The 20246-nt window shown below is 62.1% G+C and overlaps 3 protein-coding genes across 3 annotated transcripts; 2 read left to right on the top strand and 1 right to left on the bottom strand.

Moving 5' to 3' along the window:
* Nucleotides 1–1850: 1850 nt before the first annotated feature.
* Nucleotides 1851–2939, top strand: TSSK1B (testis specific serine kinase 1B). Its single transcript, XM_007196262.2, has one exon. The coding sequence runs from the start codon at nucleotides 1851–1853 to the stop codon at nucleotides 2937–2939; it is 1089 nt and encodes a 362-aa protein (XP_007196324.2).
* A 4397-nt stretch (nucleotides 2940–7336) lies between these two features.
* TSSK2 (testis specific serine kinase 2) lies at nucleotides 7337–8425 on the top strand. Its single transcript, XM_007196261.1, has one exon. It carries the CDS (start codon nucleotides 7337–7339, stop codon nucleotides 8423–8425), a length of 1089 nt encoding a protein of 362 aa, XP_007196323.1.
* A 1692-nt stretch (nucleotides 8426–10117) lies between these two features.
* ESS2 (ess-2 splicing factor homolog) lies at nucleotides 10118–19879 on the bottom strand. Its single transcript, XM_057527303.1, has 10 exons — nucleotides 19714–19879; nucleotides 18551–18719; nucleotides 18358–18459; nucleotides 16414–16583; nucleotides 16193–16310; nucleotides 15783–15916; nucleotides 15055–15157; nucleotides 13463–13572; nucleotides 11065–11180; nucleotides 10118–10656 (listed from the first exon to the last, which is right to left on the bottom strand). The coding sequence occupies exons 1-10, from the start codon at nucleotides 19846–19848 to the stop codon at nucleotides 10377–10379; spliced, it is 1437 nt and encodes a 478-aa protein (XP_057383286.1). The 5' UTR covers nucleotides 19849–19879; the 3' UTR covers nucleotides 10118–10376.
* Nucleotides 19880–20246: the final 367 nt, after the last annotated feature.

Below are 20246 nucleotides of genomic sequence, written 5' to 3'. Positions count from 1 at the left end.
ACTGGAGGGACCCGGCCTAACCCTGAGGAGGTTCCGGAGGTGGTTCCACCTCGTGAGGAACACGCAGGTGTGGCTTCACCGGCACATACAACTGAAACGTTTCAAACGGATGAGGGAGTAGCCTCAAGGAGGGTTACACAAGGAGAGCTGACAGGGAAGCCCAGATCCTAGAGACGGAGCAAAGCCCCCTCTGGAGGAAGGGCCCTGCCCGCACAGCGGGGACAGGAGAACGCAGCACAGCTGCCGCCACAGCAGGCCCGTCTGCACGGAGGGAAGCCGCCGGGGACAGCGCTCCGAGCGCTGGCCGCGCACCTGTCACCGTGGGAGGGTACACAGTAGGTGGGGTGTCCCCAACGAGAGAGGAGCAAGCCCTCCAAAGGAAGGACCACCAGCCACGCACACAAGGGCTTGCCCAGGGTGTCAGGGTGGGGAAGAGGGTGGGGAAGAGGGTGGGGATGGGAGCAGAGAAAAGGGGGAGGGCCAAGGTTGGTGGGCACCCAGCCCAGCCCTGCCCACCTCCAGCCCACCAAATCACTCTCTAGGAGCAGTCACCCCAAGCCCCTTCAGGGCATGGCCCTCCTGAGCATCCCAGGATTCCAGCCTGGGACATTCAGGGTCATCTGAGAGAGGCACCCACTCCCTCTGGACGGATATGGCCAAAGTCAACCCCAAGGCTAGGCCAGACCTGCCCGCTCCTGTCCCCTCAGGGCGTGGCACACAACAGGGGCCCACAGCAGAGGGGCCCCACTGATGGTGGAAATGGCGATCCCTGTCCAACGCTGCCCTGTTAGCACATCCTCAGGGAGCATTCCCGGGAGAAGCTGCTGCACTGAGAGGAGTCCAGGCCCACCTTCTGCCCCCCAGCCCCAGATCTGCCCTGGGAGCCCAGCCAGGGCTATGGATGGTCAGACCCCCGGGAGGGAACTCACAGCCAAGAGCAGAAACCCCGGCCAGTTGTACCCCACAGAGCCGGCCAGTAAAGGTTCGGATGAGGAGAGCAGCACAGGAAAGTGAAAAGTCCAGCAGACCACGCAGCAAGCGGGCAGAGCCCCAGCTTCCTAAACTGCATTGACCACTGGCCAGGATCCTTGCCCCTCCTGACCCACCTCCCCCTTCTCGGCCTTGCTGTGCAGCCAGCAGGCTGCCTGCGTGGACATTATCAAGGGCTTTCAGGGCTGCAGGGAGGGAGAAGAGGTCAGGGACTTCCCCCCCCCCCACCCCGTGGGGTCCTGTGGCCTCCACCTGAGATCACTGCTTCTGTCAAGGCGGCCCTCCCTGTACTCCTCTTCCCAGGTCCCAGTGACCACCCTTCTTCCAGAGGTTCATTACTACTCAGGGTTCTCTACACTCTGCTCCATGTTGGTAAATCATCCCCTAATTAAACTCTCCTCAGACAGTCCTAACTTAAGTGTGTCTCCTGTTTCCTGATGAGACCCAGAGTGATGGGACTGCCTGCCCTGGATTTCCAGGGATGCCCCGGGTTGCAGAAATCAACCCGCCGCTCCACCAGCAGGCCTGGCTCTGGTTTGGAGGCTTGGGCTGACCGATGCACTCCCCACAGCCCCCTCCTACCTTGGGTCCCAGCCGAGCATGAGGCCACTGGCCGGCCTTCCAGGGTTCCGAGTCTTAGTGGCTCAGGCCAGAGCCTCATTCCCCAGGGCAGTCCTCCTTTATGACTTCACCCACTGAAGTCACCAGGGAGACAATGCCGAATGTTCCACCCCAGAGTCTTGGCCTCTAGGAGGCAGGCCAGAGGACTCTCTGTCCACAGTGTAAATGAGGACGCCGCTGGCCCATGTCCCGCAGGGATGTAGAGGGCAGCCTCAGGGGCACTGGGCGCTCCCGGCACCATGGATGATGCTGCCGTCCTCAAGCGACGAGGCTACATCATGGGAATCAATTTGGGAGAGGGCTCGTATGCGAAAGTCAAATCCGCTTACTCTGAGCGCCTGAAGTTCAACGTGGCGGTCAAGATCATCGACCGCAAGAAAGCCCCCACAGACTTCCTGGAGAAATTCCTTCCCCGGGAAATTGAGATTCTGGCCATGCTAAACCACCACTCCATCATCAAGACCTACGAGATCTTTGAGACCTCTGACGGCAAGGTCTACATCGTCATGGAGCTCGGGGTCCAGGGCGACCTCCTTGAGTTCATCAAGACCCGGGGGGCCCTGCAGGAAGACGATGCGCGCAAGAAGTTCCACCAGCTGTCCTCAGCCATCAAGTACTGCCACGACCTAGATGTTGTCCACCGAGACCTCAAGTGTGAGAACCTTCTCCTCGACAAAGACTTCAACATCAAGCTGTCCGACTTCGGCTTCTCCAAGCGCTGCCTGCGGGATGACAGCGGCCAACTGACACTGAGCAAGACCTTCTGTGGGTCGGCGGCATACGCGGCCCCCGAGGTGCTTCAGGGCATCCCCTACCAGCCCAAGGTGTATGACATCTGGAGCCTAGGCGTGATTCTCTACATCATGGTCTGCGGCTCCATGCCGTATGACGACTCCAACATCAAGAAGATGCTGCGCATCCAGAAGGAGCATCGCGTCAACTTCCCGCGCTCTAAGCACCTGACGGGTGAGTGCAAGGACCTCATCTACCGCATGCTGCAGCCGGACGTCAACCGGCGGCTGCACATCGACGAGATCCTCAGCCACTGCTGGGTGCAGCCCAAGGCCTGGGGCCTGTCCTCTGCAGCCATCAACAAGGAGGGGGAGAGCTCTCGGGCCACCGAGCCCCCGTGGACTCCTGAGCCCAGCTCCGACAAGAAGTCTGCCACCAAGCTGGAGCCCAAGACCTGGGCAGAGACAAGACCCGAGGAGGAGGCGCTGGCGGTGCAGGTGTCAAGGCAGTCAGAGGCCATGGGCCTCACCAGCGAGCAACCCAGCAAGGAGATCAAGGAAGGGGCCACCCCGCAGCCTTCAGAGACACACACCTAGTCAGCTCTCGCGGCCCAGGGGGCCGGCAGAAAATGAGGCAGTGTTCATGGCCTCAAGCCTGAGCTCCAAAGAAGCCAAGAGACAAGCCGAGAAGGAAGACAGTCCCAGATGAGCCGCTATTTTCGTCAGTTTCTTCCCCCTCCCTTTGACCTTGGTAACTCATGTGGCTAAAGAAGCAATAAATCACTATATTACTGCAGACCCTGAGGTCAGTGTCTTTGCCCTGCGGGCTTTGGTCGCCCAGGGAGAGGATCCTGCACTCCCCCTGCCCCCACTCTCAGACCGCGCTGCACTTCACCTCCCGCTTTGGAAAACACAGCCCTGTGTGCCCAGCCCTGACTGTGACCTCAGGCCCTGGACCGGAGCAGAGCTGAGTAAGGAAGACATTGCTTCAAGAGGGAGGCCCATGAGTGCGATGCCGGGCTGGAGAGGGGCGCGAAGAGCAGGTGGCTGCAGGCAGAGGAGGGCTGGGAGGCGGGGGCCTTCCCCCCGAGGTCTGGGTCCTCAACAGCCCCACAAGGCTGCCAGTGGGGAGAACCTGTAGAGGCAGGTAGACCAGCCTCCCTCGAGCCCCTCCCCGTGGGCAGCTCTTTCTGCTCTGGCTCCAGGGTCCCCCACGTCCTGCTAGCACCCAGTTCCCAACAGTGCCCTGAGTCATGCCGCCTCGTGGGCATCCCCCGGCAGCAGGGGCCCTGCTACATGGCCAGCCCCTCTCCAGCCTGCATGTCCCGCAGTCACTGTGTGGTCTGAACACATTTTGTTCCCCTCTGGTCCCAGTTTCTCCCAGGGATGATGCTCCTGCCAAAGCAGATAAGCAGACACTGGAGCAGGAGGGCACAGGCGTCCTCACACGCGTGCCCAGCCTGCGGCCATGGTGTCTGCAGAGGGAGCAGGCCCGCGTGTGCATCGCCGGCTGCTGGGCACTGCGGGGCCCGCCATTCCGGTTCTCACGCTATCCTTACCCCGGCTATGCCGCGGCAGCTGCTTTCTCCTCCTGATCTGCACATGCGCCTGACAACCTCGCATGGACCTGCGGGTTTAACACACCAAAAAACAAGGCTCGCCTCTCCTCCCGCCCCTGCTGGTGTCTTGGGAGACGTGAGGTCCAGTGAGTGCCCCAGACATGGCCTCTGCCTGGCTCCTCCGTCTCCCCACAGCCACCTCCACACATCCTGTGTCCCCAGAGCTGGGCATCCCCATGTGTCAAGGCTCAGCCACCACCTAGGCCCCTGTCCTTGTTCTCCCATCGCCGCCCACGGTGGCCAGAGCCCTCCTTCTGCACCCAGTCTGGCTCCCACTGCCTGCGGGAAGGATCCCCACACCTAACCCTTGAGGTCTTCCCAGGTCTGGCCTCCCAGCCCCCTGCCATGTGCCATAGCCCTGCTTGTGGACGCATCCCTGCAGCCCTGCCCATCTCTCCAGGTTTGGCCAAGGGGCCACGGCCTCCACACACAAAGCCTTCTGGGGGCCTCCGCCAGGGCAGGCCTGCGAGTGAGTGCCCAGGGTCCAGGACAGAACCGCTGCAGAGTAGTCCTGGAGGACCCGGGAACCCAGAGTCACACAGCTTGCCTAGCGGTAGAGTGGAATTCCAGAGCGCATGGGGCCAGCGGGGGTGGGGACGTCCCAGGAGGCTTGTGAACCTCCTCCGTCATCAGTGCGGTCATTGGGGCAGAGGGCAGCGCGATGCAAGGGGGCCTGGGAGCGACTCATGGCAGCCCAGCTCGGAGGCATGCCTGGGCAGGAGGGACCTCAGGAAGGTGCACCTACTGTGTGCTTTACAGGTGGGGAGATGGCTCAGAGAGGGTGGGGCGACTGCCGGAAATCACAGTGCGGAGCAGAGGCCCAGGTGCGTGAGGCTCCCTCCTCCCCAGGTGGCCTTAGATGCCGGGCTACTCCTGTGAGCTGTTCCACTAAACACGGCCTGGGCTCAGACCCTTTCAGGCCCTTGATCCTGAAGCTTTAGGATCAAGACCCTCAATGTGGCCTCCGTGCTCCCTCCCGCCCCCGCATGCTCTCACCACGCTGACCTTTCAGACCATCACACGCACTGCAGTCACCATCCTCCTCCGTGTGGCCTGACCTCAGACCTCAGCATTCCAGCCTCCCTGAGTCCAGCCCCAGCTCTCTGACCTCACAGCTCCATGTCCCTGTGTCACGGCCCAGCCGCAGGGCATTCATACTGTGGGTGACACTGAACCTCCCTGGCCTCCGGGCTCCAAAAAGGCAAGGTTCTGTTCATGTCACCCAGGGCCTGAGGCCGACCCTCGAATGCCATGGAGTGGAGAAATGGAGGCCAAAGCTCCATGGGGGGCCTCCCAGGGTCTGCAGGTCTGGGACCCACAGGCCCATAGCCGGGAGCACCCCGAGCCCCTATCCAGTCTAACATCCCCCCAACCCAGCGCACCAGCAGCCCCTGCCCCTGCGTGCACATCCTGGGCAGAGCCGCCCGCTCCACACCCGGCAGGTCTGCTGGCCTGATGCTGGCACATGCCTCCTCCATCCATGTCCCCCAAGAACCAAAGAGGCCACACTGTCCTGGGCAAGGGCGGGTGTGGAGAAGCAGAACCCACAACAAAGGGGAAAGCAGGCGGTGGGGTCGGCCAAGAGGGCAGACGTGCAGGGTGCCCCCGACAGAGACCTGGGAGCGAGGGAGACAGGTGGGGAGGGTGCCTGGCTTCCGGGGCCTGACCTGGGGGCCTCGCAGCTGGCCCCTCTATGACACAAAGGAGTGAAGTTCTGGTCATTTCTACCAAAGCCCCCAGGAGAAAGGCAGGCATCAGGCCAGTCACTCCCGCTGGCATCTGGACCCGGCTGCCCTGCCCTGAGATCTTCCACACAGACCTCCTGCCAGGGAGCTCTCCGCGCTCCAGGTGTGTACACGCGCTGTGCTCCGGCCAGGACAACACACCTCCCGGCACCTGGGGGAGCCCTGCTGATCCCCTGCATGCGGGTTCCACAGTCACTCCCACCCACTCACCCACCCACAAACAGGACTTCCTCTCCCCCAACCCCTGGAGAACTGAGCACACACACGGCACGCCTCCTGTCCTGGCAACGCACTACAGAGGACAGACAAGTGGACAGCAGGGCTTGCGAAGCACCCGAGGAGACGCTACAGGAGGCCACGTTTCCCAAAGCAAGAACAAAAGGGTTTCCACATTGTTTCCAGGGGCAAAGACAGTCTGAGATGCAAAGATGATGTGCCCTCCCAGGGTTCCAACAGCTCACAAAGGTCCCAGCGACATAATTCAGGATCCCCCCTCACCCAGGTGCTTGCTCTTCACTGTCAGTGCTAGGGGTGCTGCCGTCCCCCAAGATCCCCGGGACCGCAGCACCAAGGCTCCACCTGAGGGCCCGCCCACTCACTGGCCAACGCACCAGAACCCAGTCTCCCTCTTGTCGGTCCCCCTCCCCACGGGCCTGCCCCGTCCAGCCTCCCTGTGCCTGGTCATAGGCGCTAGCCTCCGCTCACCCCAAAGCCCCTTCCCTATGTGCTCTTCCAGGACCCGTCTGAAAACGGGACTTGGGTTCTGGCTGCTCCTGCCCCGGGACCTGCAGCAGCTGTCCCCTGACCCTCTCCTCCACCTCCTCCTAACTCTGGGACTCAGCCATTCTCAGAATGTCCTTCCCTCCCCAATGCCCTTCCCTGCCTGGACCTATCACCCCCCCCCCCCACGGAACGTGCATCTGCCAGCCCACTGGGGACCGGGCTGCCGGGCTGGGCACTCACAGCCTCTGAGCTGCCCCCTGCCCCAAGCACGCCCTGCTCGCCACCACAGAACTGATCCACCCCCACCCCACCCCTGCTCCCCGGACAGCTGGTCTTGTCTCCCAGGCTTGGAACCACCGCCAGCCCGGCCGGACCAGGGCAGTCCCTCCCCGGCACGGCGGGTTCCAAAGACACAGCCCCAGAGGGGGTGCTCATCACACCTCAAAGAAGCGGCAGGAAATTGGCCCTCGTGGGACAGAGGCCACTGCAGAGTCAGTCCCCACATCCAGGAGAGGGAAACGGGCGTGGGGCCCGCATGCTGGCTGGACCTGGGCGGTCCCCTGGGCCTGACTTGGGGCAGTGCAGCACAGCGAGGAGGAAGAGCAGTGCGGGTCACCACAGTCCTGGGCGCCAGCTTCCTTCCAGCAGGCAGGGAGCAGCACTCCTGCCAGGCCAGCCTGATTTCCGGGGCTCCAGGGCCTGTCCCCCGCCCAGGCCCCACTCCAGGCAGCCTGGCTTTATGACTTCACAGGCTGAAGTCACGGGGGGACAATGCTGGGTGTTCCACACCTCCAAGTGCAGGCCCAGACTGGCCAGACGGCTCCCCACAGTGCAAACGAGGACAATGCCTGCTGGCCCAGGTGGGGAGGGGATGTAGAGGGCAGCGGCGCCAGCCGCTCCTGGCACCATGGATGATGCCGCAGTCCTAAGGAAGAAGGGTTACATCGTGGGCATCAACCTGGGCAAGGGCTCATATGCAAAAGTCAAATCCGCCTACTCCGAGCGCCTCAAGTTCAACGTGGCCGTCAAGATCATCGACCGCAAGAAGACGCCCACGGACTTTGTGGAGAGATTCCTTCCCCGGGAGATGGACATCCTGGCAACCGTCAACCACCGCTCTATCATCAAGACCTACGAGATCTTTGAGACCTCCGACGGCCGTATCTACATCATCATGGAGCTCGGAGTTCAGGGCGACCTACTCGAGTTCATCAAGTGCCGGGGGGCCCTGCATGAGGACGTGGCACGCAAGATGTTCTGGCAGCTGTCCTCCGCCGTCAAGTACTGCCACAACCTGGACGTCGTCCACCGAGACCTCAAGTGTGAGAACCTTCTCCTTGACAAGGACTTCAACATCAAGCTGTCCGACTTCGGCTTCTCCAAGCGCTGCCTGCGGGACAGCAGTGGGCGCATCATCCTCAGCAAGACCTTCTGTGGGTCGGCAGCGTACGCGGCCCCTGAGGTGTTGCAGGGCATCCCCTACCAGCCCAAGGTGTATGACATCTGGAGCCTGGGTGTGATCCTCTACATCATGGTCTGCGGCTCCATGCCCTATGACGACTCGGACATCAAGAAGATGTTGCGCATCCAGAAGGAGCACCGCGTGGACTTCCCACGCTCCAAGAACCTGACAGGCGAGTGCAAGGACCTTATCTACCGCATCCTGCAGCCGGACGTCAACCGGCGGCTGCACATCGACGAGATCCTCAGCCACTCATGGTTGCAGCCCCCCAAGCCCAAAGCCGTGTCTTTGGCCTCCTTTAAGAGGGAGGGTGAAGGCAAGTACCGGGCTGAGTGCAAACTGGACACCCAGCTGGGCTCGTGGCCCGAGCACCAGCCTGAGCACCAGCCCGACCACAAGCTGGGGGCCAAGAACCAGCACCGGCTGCTGGTGGTGCCCGAGAACGTGGACAGGATGGAGGACCGGCTGGCCGAGACCTCCAGGGCGAAGGACCATCACGTCTCCGGAGCCGAGGTGGGGAAGGCGAGCACCTAGCGGTGCGGAGGGCCCGGGGGGCATGGTGCGATGAGCACCCCGAAAGCTAAGTAGGAGGTAGAATCTGAAGAAGGCACAGGTCCAAGAACAAGTAAAATCTGTCAATTAAACCGTTATTTTGATTACGTTCTATTAGCTTTCTTCCACTTAGTAGCAAAGACGTTAAATCCTGACCACCAAATAAACCAGAGTGTATACAGCAGAGAGGCCCACGAGGAGTCGTTTTCTCTAGGGCTCAGCACTCCCCTCCCTGCGGCGCAGGGGATCTGGAGTGGGGGCCAGGCCTCATGGGCAAGGACTCCGCGGCCGCCCACCCGCCAAGCCCCCACATGCCTCCCCACCCTGCCCAGACCCCCACCTCAGGCAGCCCTTCCTCAACACCCCCCTCTCCCTTCGTTCCCGCAGTTGGGATGGGAGACCCCGAAGCCGAGACCTTCCAGTGGCATTCCCCCTGGCCCTATCCCCGCCAAGCAGCCCTCATGCTTTATCAGCCATCACCCCCAACCCCGCCAGGTGGTCAGCACCTGGTCTTTGGTGGCCTTGCCTGGACAGCGCCCCGCATCTCGCTCACACCCACCCTGACCTCCACCCCCTACTTGCTGGGGGCTCCCTCAGGGCCAAACCCACCCTTCTCTATGGAGAATAAAGCACCCAAAGCGGCCCTTTCCTGACCCTGGACAGTCCCAGCCCCACCCCCTTGGTGGGGCACAGGGCACAGCCAGGACTTGGCTCCCAGGAACTTGCAGGACTTCTCTGAGAAGGAGTGCGGGCCAGCTGGTGCCCAGGCAGCCTCCAGGGAGCATGAGGATGGCCCACTGCAGGGTGCACGTGCTCAAAGCACGAGGGGCTCCCATCTGAGCAGACCCCAGGCTGCCTCTCTGAGCACAACCCGACCCCACCTGAGGCCTAAAGAGCCTGTCTGGGAGCCAGCCCACCTCCCTGTGAGGAGCTGGCCCCAAGACTTCCAGGGTCAGGCACCAACACCCTCGGGCCCAGAGGCAGGTGCCCGCCCGTGGTGCCCATGGCGCTCTCGGGTCCAAGTGGAGCCCAGCCCCACTGCTTGTGACACTGTGGCCCAGGTTACTGTTACATGGGGGTCTCGCTGGTGGGGTGACAACGGGGTGAGGCCGGCAACCCAGCAGCATGTGGAAGGCAGGGCCTGGAGCCCCGAGCAGAGGGAGGGAGGGGACATGGGGACGGCCCTGGCCATCTGAGCTGGAAGCCAGGTGCTTGGGAGGTGATGGCTGAGGCCACTGGGAAAGCGCCTCCCAAGGGAGCAGCCTCACATGCAGGACCCGTGCAGCCGTATCACCAGCAAACCACGCAGGTCAGGCCTGGCCAGGGAGGCTGTGGACCTGGGCCCAGAGCCTGGGTGAACCTGGCGGTGGGGGGACCAGGGACCAGCTCTTCATGCAGGAAAACGTGGGGCACAACTGCCAAGGGCTCTGCCCTCCCCAAGGGCGGACCGAAGGGCTGTGAGCTCAGCTCAGAGGCAGGTCCCCAGCCCTGGGGGCACCACCGGAAGCAACGCAGGCAGCAGCAAGAAAGGCTGGACACCCCGGCCCTCCGAGAGTCACCACCCAGCAGCCTCCTCCCAGGAGGTCTGCGGTCCTGAGCACAGGACGCAGGTGCGATGCAGGCACGAGGGTGACCCCAGGGTGCGCAGGCCACAGGGCGGAGAGGCAGCCCTGCTGAGCTGTAGATGTTCTTTAATGAGGATTAAATAGGAACAGGTTGGGGTTCGACAGAAAAGCATGTCAGCAAGGCCCTGGGATGCTCCCCAAGGCCGCGGGGCAGGTCCTGTGCCAGCCCAGCACCTGTCTTCTGGGTCTCCTGGGATGCTCGCTGCTTCGGGCTCAGGCCTGGGTCCCCAGAAAGCCAGAGTCCTCTGCTGGGCAGAGAGCTGCCCTGAGGGCTCCACGAAGCTCCCGCGGGCCCAGCCCAGGACAGACTAGAAGAAGTCCGAGGCTTTGCGCCGGGCGGGGAGCTGCAGCAAGTTGTCCGTGATGCAGGCCGGATCCTGGCTGAGGGGGGTGCGTGTGGCAGAGGCAGGAGCCGGTGTGCTCGTCGGGGTCTGGGGCCCGCCGGCTGGGGTCTTGAGGTGGGTAGAGCGTGCTGGGGATGGTGTGTAGCTGGCACGCAGGGCCCGGTCCGTGTACTTGCTGGCTGTCCTGCTCACGAGGCGTTGCAGGGCTGGAGACATGGCTGGGCTCAGGCCTTTGGGGGTGAGGCTGCAGCAGAAGGAAGGGGTGGGTGAGAGGCAGGATTAGGCCCGACCGGGCTCTCCCCGCAGCAGGGCCTCCCTTGGCCCCACAGGAAGGCTCCCAGAAGATGTGTGATCATTCTGGGTGGGGACCTGGATGACCTGGCCCAGACAGTGAGCCTGAGCCTGCAGTCGAGGGGTGTGGCTGCCCTCAGCTGAGAGGCTGCAGTGGACCCCAACCCTCTCCCGAGGGCAGCGATAACACCGACTCCACGGGGTGGACAGGAGCTCAGTGGGGACAACAGGCCTAAAGGCGCCGCAGGTACGCGGAAGGAGGAGGCTGTGCACGAGGCGGAGAGGGCCCCGCTCCGGCCGGAGGGACAGCCACAGGCCCCAGCCCTGAGAGCGCCCACTGCAGGGGCCGGGCCACCCTCACCTGGCTAGGTTCTCTGTCGCCCTCCGCAAGGCCTCCTGCTTCTTGGCCCGGTTCTTGGCGGCAGCCTCGTTGGCCATCTTCAGCCCCAGCCGCTCCCTGCGGCCCGGCTCCAGGATCTAAAAGACAGCAGGCGTGGGGGGGCTGGGCCACTGCCCAGCCAGGGCGTCCTTGCCGCGGGGGCGCCGGCCTCTTCCCGTGGCCCCTGCGGTCCCAACAGCCCACCATCGCTGCCCCTGAAAGCCCCCAGCCAGCCTGAGCTGCCCACCCGCCCAAGGCCCACCCGGGTTCTTCATGAAGCCGGCACTGCCCGGTCAGGCACCTGTGACCCCCTTCCAGGAAAAGGGCCTGTTTCAATATGCCTTTGTCTGACTGCCAGGGTGTACCAGCCTCTGCGTTTCCATAGAGAACTTCAAGAAATGTTTTGTGGGCCTGTCTTTCTGTTCGTTTGTTTTAAAGATTTATTTATTTAATTTTATTTTCTTTTTGCTTGCGTCAGGTCCTAGTTGCGGCACACGGGATCTTCGTTGAGGGATGTAGGATCTTCGTTGTGGCGCACGGGCTTCTCTCTAGTCGTGGCATGCGGGTTTTTCTCTTCTCTAGTTGTGGCGTGCAGGCTGCAGAGTGCATGGGCTCTGTAGTTTGCAGAACGCGGGCTCTCTCGTTGAGGTGCGTGAGCTCAGTAGTTGTGGTGTGTGGGCTTAGTTGCCCTGCAGCATGTGGGATCCCAGTTCCCCGGCCAGGGATATAACCCGCGCCCCCCGCATTGTAAGGCATACTCTCCACCACTGGACCACCAGGGAAGTCCCTGGGCCTGTCTTTCTATTGGTTTTTTGTTTCCTTTCTCACTTGCAGGAGTTTCATCTACGTTGGCTGAGTTAACGTACACCGTTCAGATTTCTCTTCAGTTATCTGCTTGTAGTTTTACTTTTGACGTTTTCCGCTGTAACTTTTGACGTTTTCCACTGTACTCAGGGTTGTCATCTTCCCGTAGCGTGATCCAGCCCCCACTCCCTTCGTGATTTCTCCCTTTGCCGTCGTGTTTAGAAAGCCTTCCTGCCTCAACGTCACATTAAACGTCGACTGGTATGTTATTCTGAGGTTTAACATTTGTTGTTTTAACATTCAACTTTTCCATCTGCCCGGAACTCATCCTGCCGTGTACACTGAGGGCCTGGCTTGTTACCCTAGCTCCACACACTCAGCGCGGTGCCCCAAATCCTGCCTGGGCACTGGGACCAGGCTCAGGCCTGACCCACCTGCCAAGGGTGGCTTGCTTCAACGCCTGACAGCACACATCCCCCTGCAAGTTTTTCTCAGCTGTCGCCGCATCCCAGGCTGAGAACCAAGGTGCCCGGGCCCCGCACATGCTGTCTGGCCACACGTCACCCTTGCACTGGGGAAGCACCCGCCCCTCAGCCACCAGGTTTCTGCCGCACAGGTCTGTGCTTTCTCTCCAAGCCAGTCGCTCCTATGATTGCATGTTTCTGTTGCTACAGTGACTGACACTTTTTCCTTTGCATTCCACACTGGTGTTGCCTGTGTTTAAAGAGACCCGTGACCCTGTCCCCTCCGCAGACCTATGTGAATTCCAAATTCCGTGCCCCATTCTTTGGGGCTTCAAAGCAGATGACGTGACCCTGCAGCCTTCAGCCTCTGTGGCACCACCCACCTCTGCCACCAGCAACCCCCCCCCCCAGCACCCAACAGTACGTGCAAGGCTCTGGGGACCTCCCCCACTTCCCCCCCAAACCACACCCATCGCTCAGTTTCCCCACAAATTGTGTGCAGACCAGGGACCTGCCTTCCCAACATTGCTCTGGGGCCCCACCTGCCTGTCTGTTCGCTGGCGCCTTCCCGGGCCACCCCATCCCTACAAACCACCTGCCACCGGCCCCCTTGCCTGCCTGCCTGGCCCACAAACCGCCTTCCTCCTGGGCTCCAGGCCTTGTGAACCTCAACTCTGACTGCTCCTATGACACCTGGCTGGGGGCACCTGACCTGGTTCTCCCGTAACCAGAGGCCTCTCTCTGCAAGGACACAGCCCTCCTGAGGACACAGCCGCATCCCACAGACACTAGGGTTCTGGGACCCTTCCCGCCCTCAGGCTGCAGCACAGCAGGAGTTCCTGGCCCATCTGAGACCACCCCTCATTTCTGAACAGCCCCATCCTCTGGGCCTGCAGGCTCGGAACGGCCCCGGCAGCTCCCTGCCTTGGTGCTTCGAACCCCTCCACCCCAGTCTCTCCCCCAACCCACCCACCCGCCCACGCCTGTCCTCAGTGCCCGGTCCTACGTGGAAGTGCAGGGCCTGCCCAGGTGTGCAGCCCATCCGCTGTGCACGGAGCTATGGGTGCTCAGGAGGCCCTGAGTCCACCCGTGCTGCTCCCACCGTGACCCACCTTGAAGGCTGGCCCTGGCGTCCTATCCACGTAGGGCGTTTCAGATCCTTCGACTCTCAAGGGCGTGTTCTCGACCTCCCCCCAGGTCATCAGTGGGGACTCGTTCACACCTGCGGATGGAGAGCCCACAGCCAGCTCAGGCCTGGGACCCGGATGGGGGTCGCAGCTCACAAGCACCAAGGCCAGCAGCTGCCCTCTCTCCTTCCCGGGACCAGAACCCAGCACTTCTGACTTCTCGGAGGGAAACATCAAGGCCAGCCCGTGCCCCTGCACCGTGGGGCTTAGCCTGGGGTAGGGGGCTTTGCAGAGAAGCTGGGCTGGGTGAGTTAGACCTCCATCCTAGCACAGGGCCAGGGGGCCCCCGGAGGACAGTCACAGGACCCCGCTGCAGGGAGGAGATCTGGGGCCTTCCAGGGCTCCCAAACCTCCCAGGATCCTGGGCAAACCGTGGTGCCTCCACAGGCCCTTGCCATGGCGCAGCCACCGGTGTCCCTGGGCGCAGAGAGAGACCAGCGTGTGCCCAGGAGGCCACCCCGAGTCTCGTGCGCCTGCTGTGATCCCTGGGCTTAGGTTTGTGAGCACCGCACACCTGCTAACGTGAGACCCAGAACTAGGAAAAACTACCCAAGACTGACAGGGATACCCAGCCCAGGCCAGTGGCACAAGGCAGGTGGCCTGAGGGAAGCACACGTGGCCCTGTAGGACCCTTCAGGCCCGTCCTGCCCACCTGCACGGGCCAGGCACGGCCCCTGGAGGCCCAGGTGCACCCAGTCTCCTGCAGACTGAGCTTGGCTTCCATGCGCAGGATGCCTGCCCAGGGGCTTCCCTGGTGGTGCAATGGTTAAGAATCCGTTTGCCAACGCAGGGGACATGGGTTCAAGCCCTGGTCTGGGAAGATCCCACATGCCGTGGGGCATCTAAGCCTGTGCGCTACAACTACTAAGCCTGCGCTCTAGAGCCCGCGAGCCACAACTACTGAAGCCCATGTGCCACTACTACTGAAGCCTGCGCGCCGCAACTACTGAGCCTGCACTCTAGAGCCCGCGAGCCACAACTACTGAAGCCCGTGTGCCACTACTACTGAAGCCTGCGCGCCTAGAGCCCACGCTCCACAACAAGAGAAGCTACCGCAATGAGAAGCCTGTGCACAGCAATAAAGAGTAGCTGCCGCTCTCAGCAACTAGAAAAAACCTGCATGCAGCAGCTAAGACCCAATGCAACCAAAAATTAAATAAATGGATAAATAAATAAATAAATAAATAAAATTTTTAAAAAGGACGCCTGTCCAGCACCCACTGGACTCACCGGCCTCCCCCCAGAGCCCCTCCGCCTGCTCACCAGGCCAGTCTGTCCCGCTGAGCTCAGGGTGAGCCACAGGAACCACCCAGCTAGACCAGCTGGCCCCACACGTCCCAGGTCGGGCCTGCCTGAGAGCCCAGCCACCCACAGCCCTGTTCGGCCCTGGCACAGATGGGACCCTGGGCCCGAGTCACATGAGGCACAGTGCAGACCCAGGGGAGCGCCAGGAGTGTCAGGCCAGCCGGGCAGCCCACCTCCCCCCAGGCCGTCCCACCAGCGGGTGTGTTTCTCACCAGGGGCAGGAGAAGGCGTGGCAATGAATCCAAATCCGCCCACGCGAGGGGACTCCTGGGGGATAAGCTCCTTGCCATCCGGGCCCACCTTGCCCTGTTTGTGCTGGACCGAGAGAAGAGGTGGTGTCAGGGGCCCAGGCCATCCCCGCTGGCTGAACAAAGGCTGCCCACCCCCCCTTCCTGGGTGCAGACCCAGGGGAAGCAGGGAGGACCCTGGCCCTTGCAAGGACCTTGAGGACCTGTCAGAGCGGCAACCAAGTGAGGAAGCACCTCTGCCCTCCACGCCGGGCCACAACTGACATGCGTTACCTTCAAGGGCCACTGACTTCAGGGCCCTGCGGGGGGCTATGCTAACCGGGGCAACTGTGCTCTGATGGCTCCCACAAGGCACCTGTAAAAGTCTCCAAAACAGTCCCCCCACCTCCCACCTCCTCAACGCCATGACCGCCGGAATCACCGCCCTGCAGTAAATCTGGGGTCAGGAACCTCTGCTGTCTGCCACACCGAGCCCAGCCCACCCCACGGGAACTGGCACAGACCTGACCCACAGAACGTGTCTGATCGAAGCCCCCACGAATGGAGAAGAGACTCAGATCCTGCCACATAGGGACCCAGACACACCCGCACCGCCGAGCCCTGCTGAGCCCAAGGACAGTCCTAACGTATGGGGGTGGCCAGGACCAGAAAGGCAGGGATGCCCACGCCACCCCGCTGGCCCGGCCCCTCACCTGGGCGTTGAGGGCAGCGGCCTGCTGCAGCTGGGACCTGCTGAGGGCCTGACTAAAGGGGTCCCTGAGGAAGCGGGTGTTCTTATGCACCACCTGCCGTGGCTTCTTGAAGAGCTGCTCTTCGTCGGGGACGCCTGTCAGCGGGAGCAGAATCGCCTCAGCGTCAGGGTGGGCAGGCCCCCCGTCCCTCGCTCAGGGCCTGAGGGAGAGGAGCTGGTTCCCCACGGAGCACAGCCTGAATGCAGCCGGGGGAGCCACACGACCGCGCAGACTCCGCAGGCGAACCTGCCTGCCCTGAAATGGACCGGGACCCCCAAAGGCCCAGAGTACAGGGGGCACAGACACACACTCCCAAAAGCCAATCCAAACCTTCGGCCCCAGCCTGCGCCCCCGCCCGGCCCGCCGCTCACCCTCTGGGTAGTACATGAGGGAGTTCTTGGCCTTGTACTTCCAGGTCTCCACACCAGCCTGGCCACTCTCCACGGCTTGGCACTCTGCCGACGGGAGTGCGAGATTATCCTTCTGCCTCTGCGTCATGGTGGGAGCGAGGGTCAGGGAGGACCCCCGGCCCTGGGCCCTGGCCCGGGGACCCCCAACCCGAGTGGGTACCGCTGACCCTGCACCAGGGCACCTTCTCAAACTCCTCCTCGGCCTGGTAGAGCCATGAGTGGCGCGCCCGGCTCTTCTCCTTGGCCACCTCCATGATCTCCTGGAAGGAGGCGTTGTCCTCGCTCGTGTACCGGCTCAGGAAGACGTCCAGGCTGGGCAGGGGTTCCCTTTCCTCCTCCTCTGTGGCCTCTCCTGCGCAGGGGTGTGGGCAGGTGACACGAAACCATCATGCAGTCACTCGGTCCCAGAAACCCTCTCTCTGGCCGTGGGTCTGTCTGTGGGAACCCACACTGCCAGACAACACCCCCTTGGGGGCAATCAACTCCCCCAGCTGCCCAGGGAGCCCCCAGGGGCCCTTCCCATCTGCTGGATACCAGTGAAGAGTGCACTCTGACTCAGGCCGGGAGGGGGCGTCGGGCGTTAGAGCAGCATGATCACAGGGGGTCCTCCCACACCAAAACAGTGCCTATTCTGTAGGCCCTGCCTCCAAAACCCTGGGCTGTCCCCCTGCCCCTTATCCTGACTCCCTCTCTTCTTGGTACCTGTGCTACAGGGGGGTGACTGTCACCTAAGCCTCGTGACCCGCTAGCGGACCTGATGGCAAGGACCCTGTATTATCTAGCGGTGGGCGGGGGGGCACCTAACAGGCACTGGGCCACACCCCGGGCTGCCCTGGACGCTGCCAGTGAAAGGGCAGCCCGCTGAGGCGGTGCAGCACTGCATACAGCAGTGCAGATGCGGTGGGGACGACGGGGGAGGGCCTCTACTCCACCCCCTACCACCTGCCAGGCAGCGTGCAAAGCACTGTGCCTAAAAGGTCAAGACAAGTGTCAGAAAGGTGGGCACTCAGACCCCGTCCCTCCACCAAAAGCTCTGGGACCTGCAGAGGTTACTGCCCTCCTGAGCCTCAGTCCCCTCGCCTGCAACCGTGAACTACGTGGTGCCTACGCTCAGGTTACTCAGGGGATTCCTGCATTTACTGAAAAGTAAGGGGGATTCAAAGGAAAGGAATCTGCCAACAGCCTGTGATTCTCGAGCCACATCGCAACGGAGAACCACGCTCTGAGGACACACAGGACGCGCTGTGACTGGCAGGAGGCTGGGTTCTGGAGCAGAAAACGTCACACATGTGCTCGCACAGGGCACCACTGCCAGCGGAGCACACTGTAGATGCGACGCTGGTAGAGAGCAGCTCATGGCCATCTACACACACACATGTCCACCCCGGATGAAGCACCGACTGCGAGGAGGCCCACGGCACACTGTTCACAGGGCCCAAGACGCTCCTTCTGGGGAAGGCTCCCCGGAAAAGTCAGGATGAATCTTTACACTCCAGTAAGCGTGTTGGAGACCCGGAGGCCCAGGCACACCCTAGGTGCAGGGCATGCAGACGGGAGCAAAAGGACCTGCTCTTGTGGAGGGAGAAATGGTAAACAAACAGAAACGCCTTTTAAACTGGTGTGTCCTCTGGCAAGAAAACAGAGCCAGGTGGCAAATCACAGAGCACAGGGTGAGTGACTGCGCTGGGAGGTCAGGGAAGGTTCCCTGACAGGCAGCATCTGAGCAGAGACCTGAAGGAAGAGAAGGAGCAGCCATGCAGTCACCCACAGGGGGCGACCAGCTCAGGAGAAGCAAGTGCAGAGGCCCTGAGGCATCTGAAGGAGGCAGCGAGGGAAGGAGCCCCCGCCCCAGGCTCATGACGCCCCCCGGACAGAGGTTGGTAGAGTGAGCAGGCCAGCAAGAGGGGGGGGCGAGATTCCCATGCCACAGAGGAGGGCCGGAGGCTCAGATGACCCCCATGTTTGGGAGCTGGACCCAGATCTTCTGCCTCCTAGACCCTGTGGGTTGCCCTTTAAGGAGAGACCCTCAGGGACAAGAAGGAGCCTTCCCCTGAACACCCCAGGGCCCCACAGACGAGGTCCCCAGGCAAACCCAACAGTGTGAGGGAAATGGGGCACTCACTCACCATCGCCGTCCTCCAGGCTGTGGCCCCGGCCCCGGGCCTTACTGCCCACCACCCCGGTGCCCGTGTGCACCTCAGGGGTTTCAAATGTGGCTGGAGTCACATCTGGGGGAAGAGAGGGGATGGAGATTGGAAGGATCCTGAAGCAACAGTTCAGCGGGAGTCCCCTCCTGCCCCCCCACAGGACTCCTCTTACAGGGCGGAGGGGGCTCTCGGGACATCTTGCCCAGGGCAGAGCCAAACTTGATGGCGATCTGGCGCATCCGTTCCAGGTCTCCATTCTCCTCGGCCTCCAGGTACTCCTTCTGTGCCTGCAGCTTCTCCACATCAGGAAAGAAGTCCCTCTGGATGACCGTCTGGAGGCCCTAAAGGTGCGATCAGAACACAAGTCAGAGCTCCCGTCTGCCTCTCCCCTGCCACTCAGCCCACAGGGTACGTGTGAGGCCCCCAACCTCTGTCCAGACCAAGAACCCCCAGAACTTGGGGGAACGTAGTGCTGTAATTTTTTTTTTTTTGGCCACGCTGTGCTGCTTGTGGGATGTGGGACCTTAGTTACTCAGGGATTGAACCCAGGCCCTTGGCAGTGAGAGCGTGGAGTCCTAACCACTGGACCTCCAGGGAACTCCCATTGGGTGCACTTTCAAAGCCTTCTCTCTCCCTCACTAACTGGTCACTTTCATTCTCCTTTGCTGGCTCCACCTCCACACCAGCTGGACCAATGTGCGTATTGCCACCTTCATTCCACCCATGATCTCCTACTTCCAGTCTGAATCCTTCACCGGGATGCCTTCAGCCAGTCACCCCACCACCAGCACTGGTGGAGATTCCCAGCTCCGCACCTCCAGCCAGACTTGCCCCTGAGCTGCACGTCTGCACACCCAGCTGCCCACTAACGTCACCTGCCTGCACATCCCAGCAGCTTCCCAAACTTAACCAACTTTCTCCCAGCCCCGTGCCAGCTCCTTCTACTTCAAGGGCGGTGGGATGCTCACCCACTCAATGATGCTGCCACAGTGGCAGCCCGCTTCCAAGACCCCCAGCCTTAACACTTGCCATTATCGCTCTCCAAGAAACCCTCTTTATCGCCATCCTCCCAAATTCCTACTGACCCTTTAATAGAACCTTGTTTCCCTGACACCCGCCCCTTCTGCTCCCTGACAGCAGGGACACCTCGCTCCACACTGTGCTTGTTTGTCCCCCCGACTGTCCACATCCCGAGGGCAGAGACTCGGGCTGCTCCACCTTCGCGAGCGGACAAGAGCGTCGTTACCCAGGAAGCGACCCGGGGGGAGCGCGGGGCGGGGGAGCGCGGGTCAGGGAAGGGGCCTGGAAATCGCTGGCGTCCACGCCGAGTCCTACCTCGATGTACTCCTCCTCGTCCAGGACCCGCTGCCTGCTCGTCGGAGCCCCGGCCTCTCCGGCGGCGCGCTTCCTCCGGGGCCCGGACGCCGCGGACACCAGTACGGCCCGGACCGTAGTGCCGGGCGTTTCCATCGCTATCCCAGTACCGCCCCAGCGGCGCAGGCGCGGCGCAGGCCGGGGGGGGCGGGGCGCTCCAGCTGCGCAAGCGCCTGAAACAGCCCTACCAATGGGGTAGCCGCGCGTTTCGAAGGCCGGCCCGCGCTCCGTGCTGACGTCACCATGAGCCCTGAGCTTTATGGGAGTTGTAGTCTTCGTCCCGCCCCGCTCTGGTCTTTAGTATCTGGGCTGTGGGAGCCACGGGGCGCTGCGGTAGGGGCTAGGGGCGTGTTGCTCCCGCTAGTCGTGAAAAATTACAGCACTACGGAATTGGAAGGCCTTGGACTTCTAATTTCTCGCAAATAATCAATATACGCTTCTATGTTATTTAAAAAAATATGCTTCCGGAATTTTGGTTATGTATGAGTTTCAAA

The sequence above is a fragment of the Balaenoptera acutorostrata genome, chromosome 13 (assembly GCF_949987535.1).
Source record: "Balaenoptera acutorostrata chromosome 13, mBalAcu1.1, whole genome shotgun sequence".
NCBI lineage: Eukaryota > Metazoa > Chordata > Mammalia > Artiodactyla > Balaenopteridae > Balaenoptera > Balaenoptera acutorostrata.
The sequence above is the reverse complement of the archived record's forward strand: the minus strand, read 5'-3'. Positions and strand labels throughout refer to the sequence as shown.

Coding starts and splice junctions, on each gene's coding strand:
- TSSK1B (XM_007196262.2), top strand. CDS start 1,851: ATGGATGATGCTGCCGTCCTCAAGCGACGAGGCTACATCATGGGAATC.
- TSSK2 (XM_007196261.1), top strand. CDS start 7,337: ATGGATGATGCCGCAGTCCTAAGGAAGAAGGGTTACATCGTGGGCATC.
- ESS2 (XM_057527303.1), bottom strand. CDS start 19,848: ATGGAAACGCCCGGCACTACGGTCCGGGCCGTACTGGTGTCCGCGGCG. Junction 18,720..19,713: donor ACGAGGAGGAGTACATCGAG/GTAGGACTCGGC, acceptor TCGCACCTTTAG/GGCCTCCAGACGGTCATCCA. Junction 11,181..13,462: donor CGCCAGGGCCAGCCTTCAAG/GTGGGTCACGGT, acceptor GCTGTCTTTTAG/ATCCTGGAGCCGGGCCGCAG.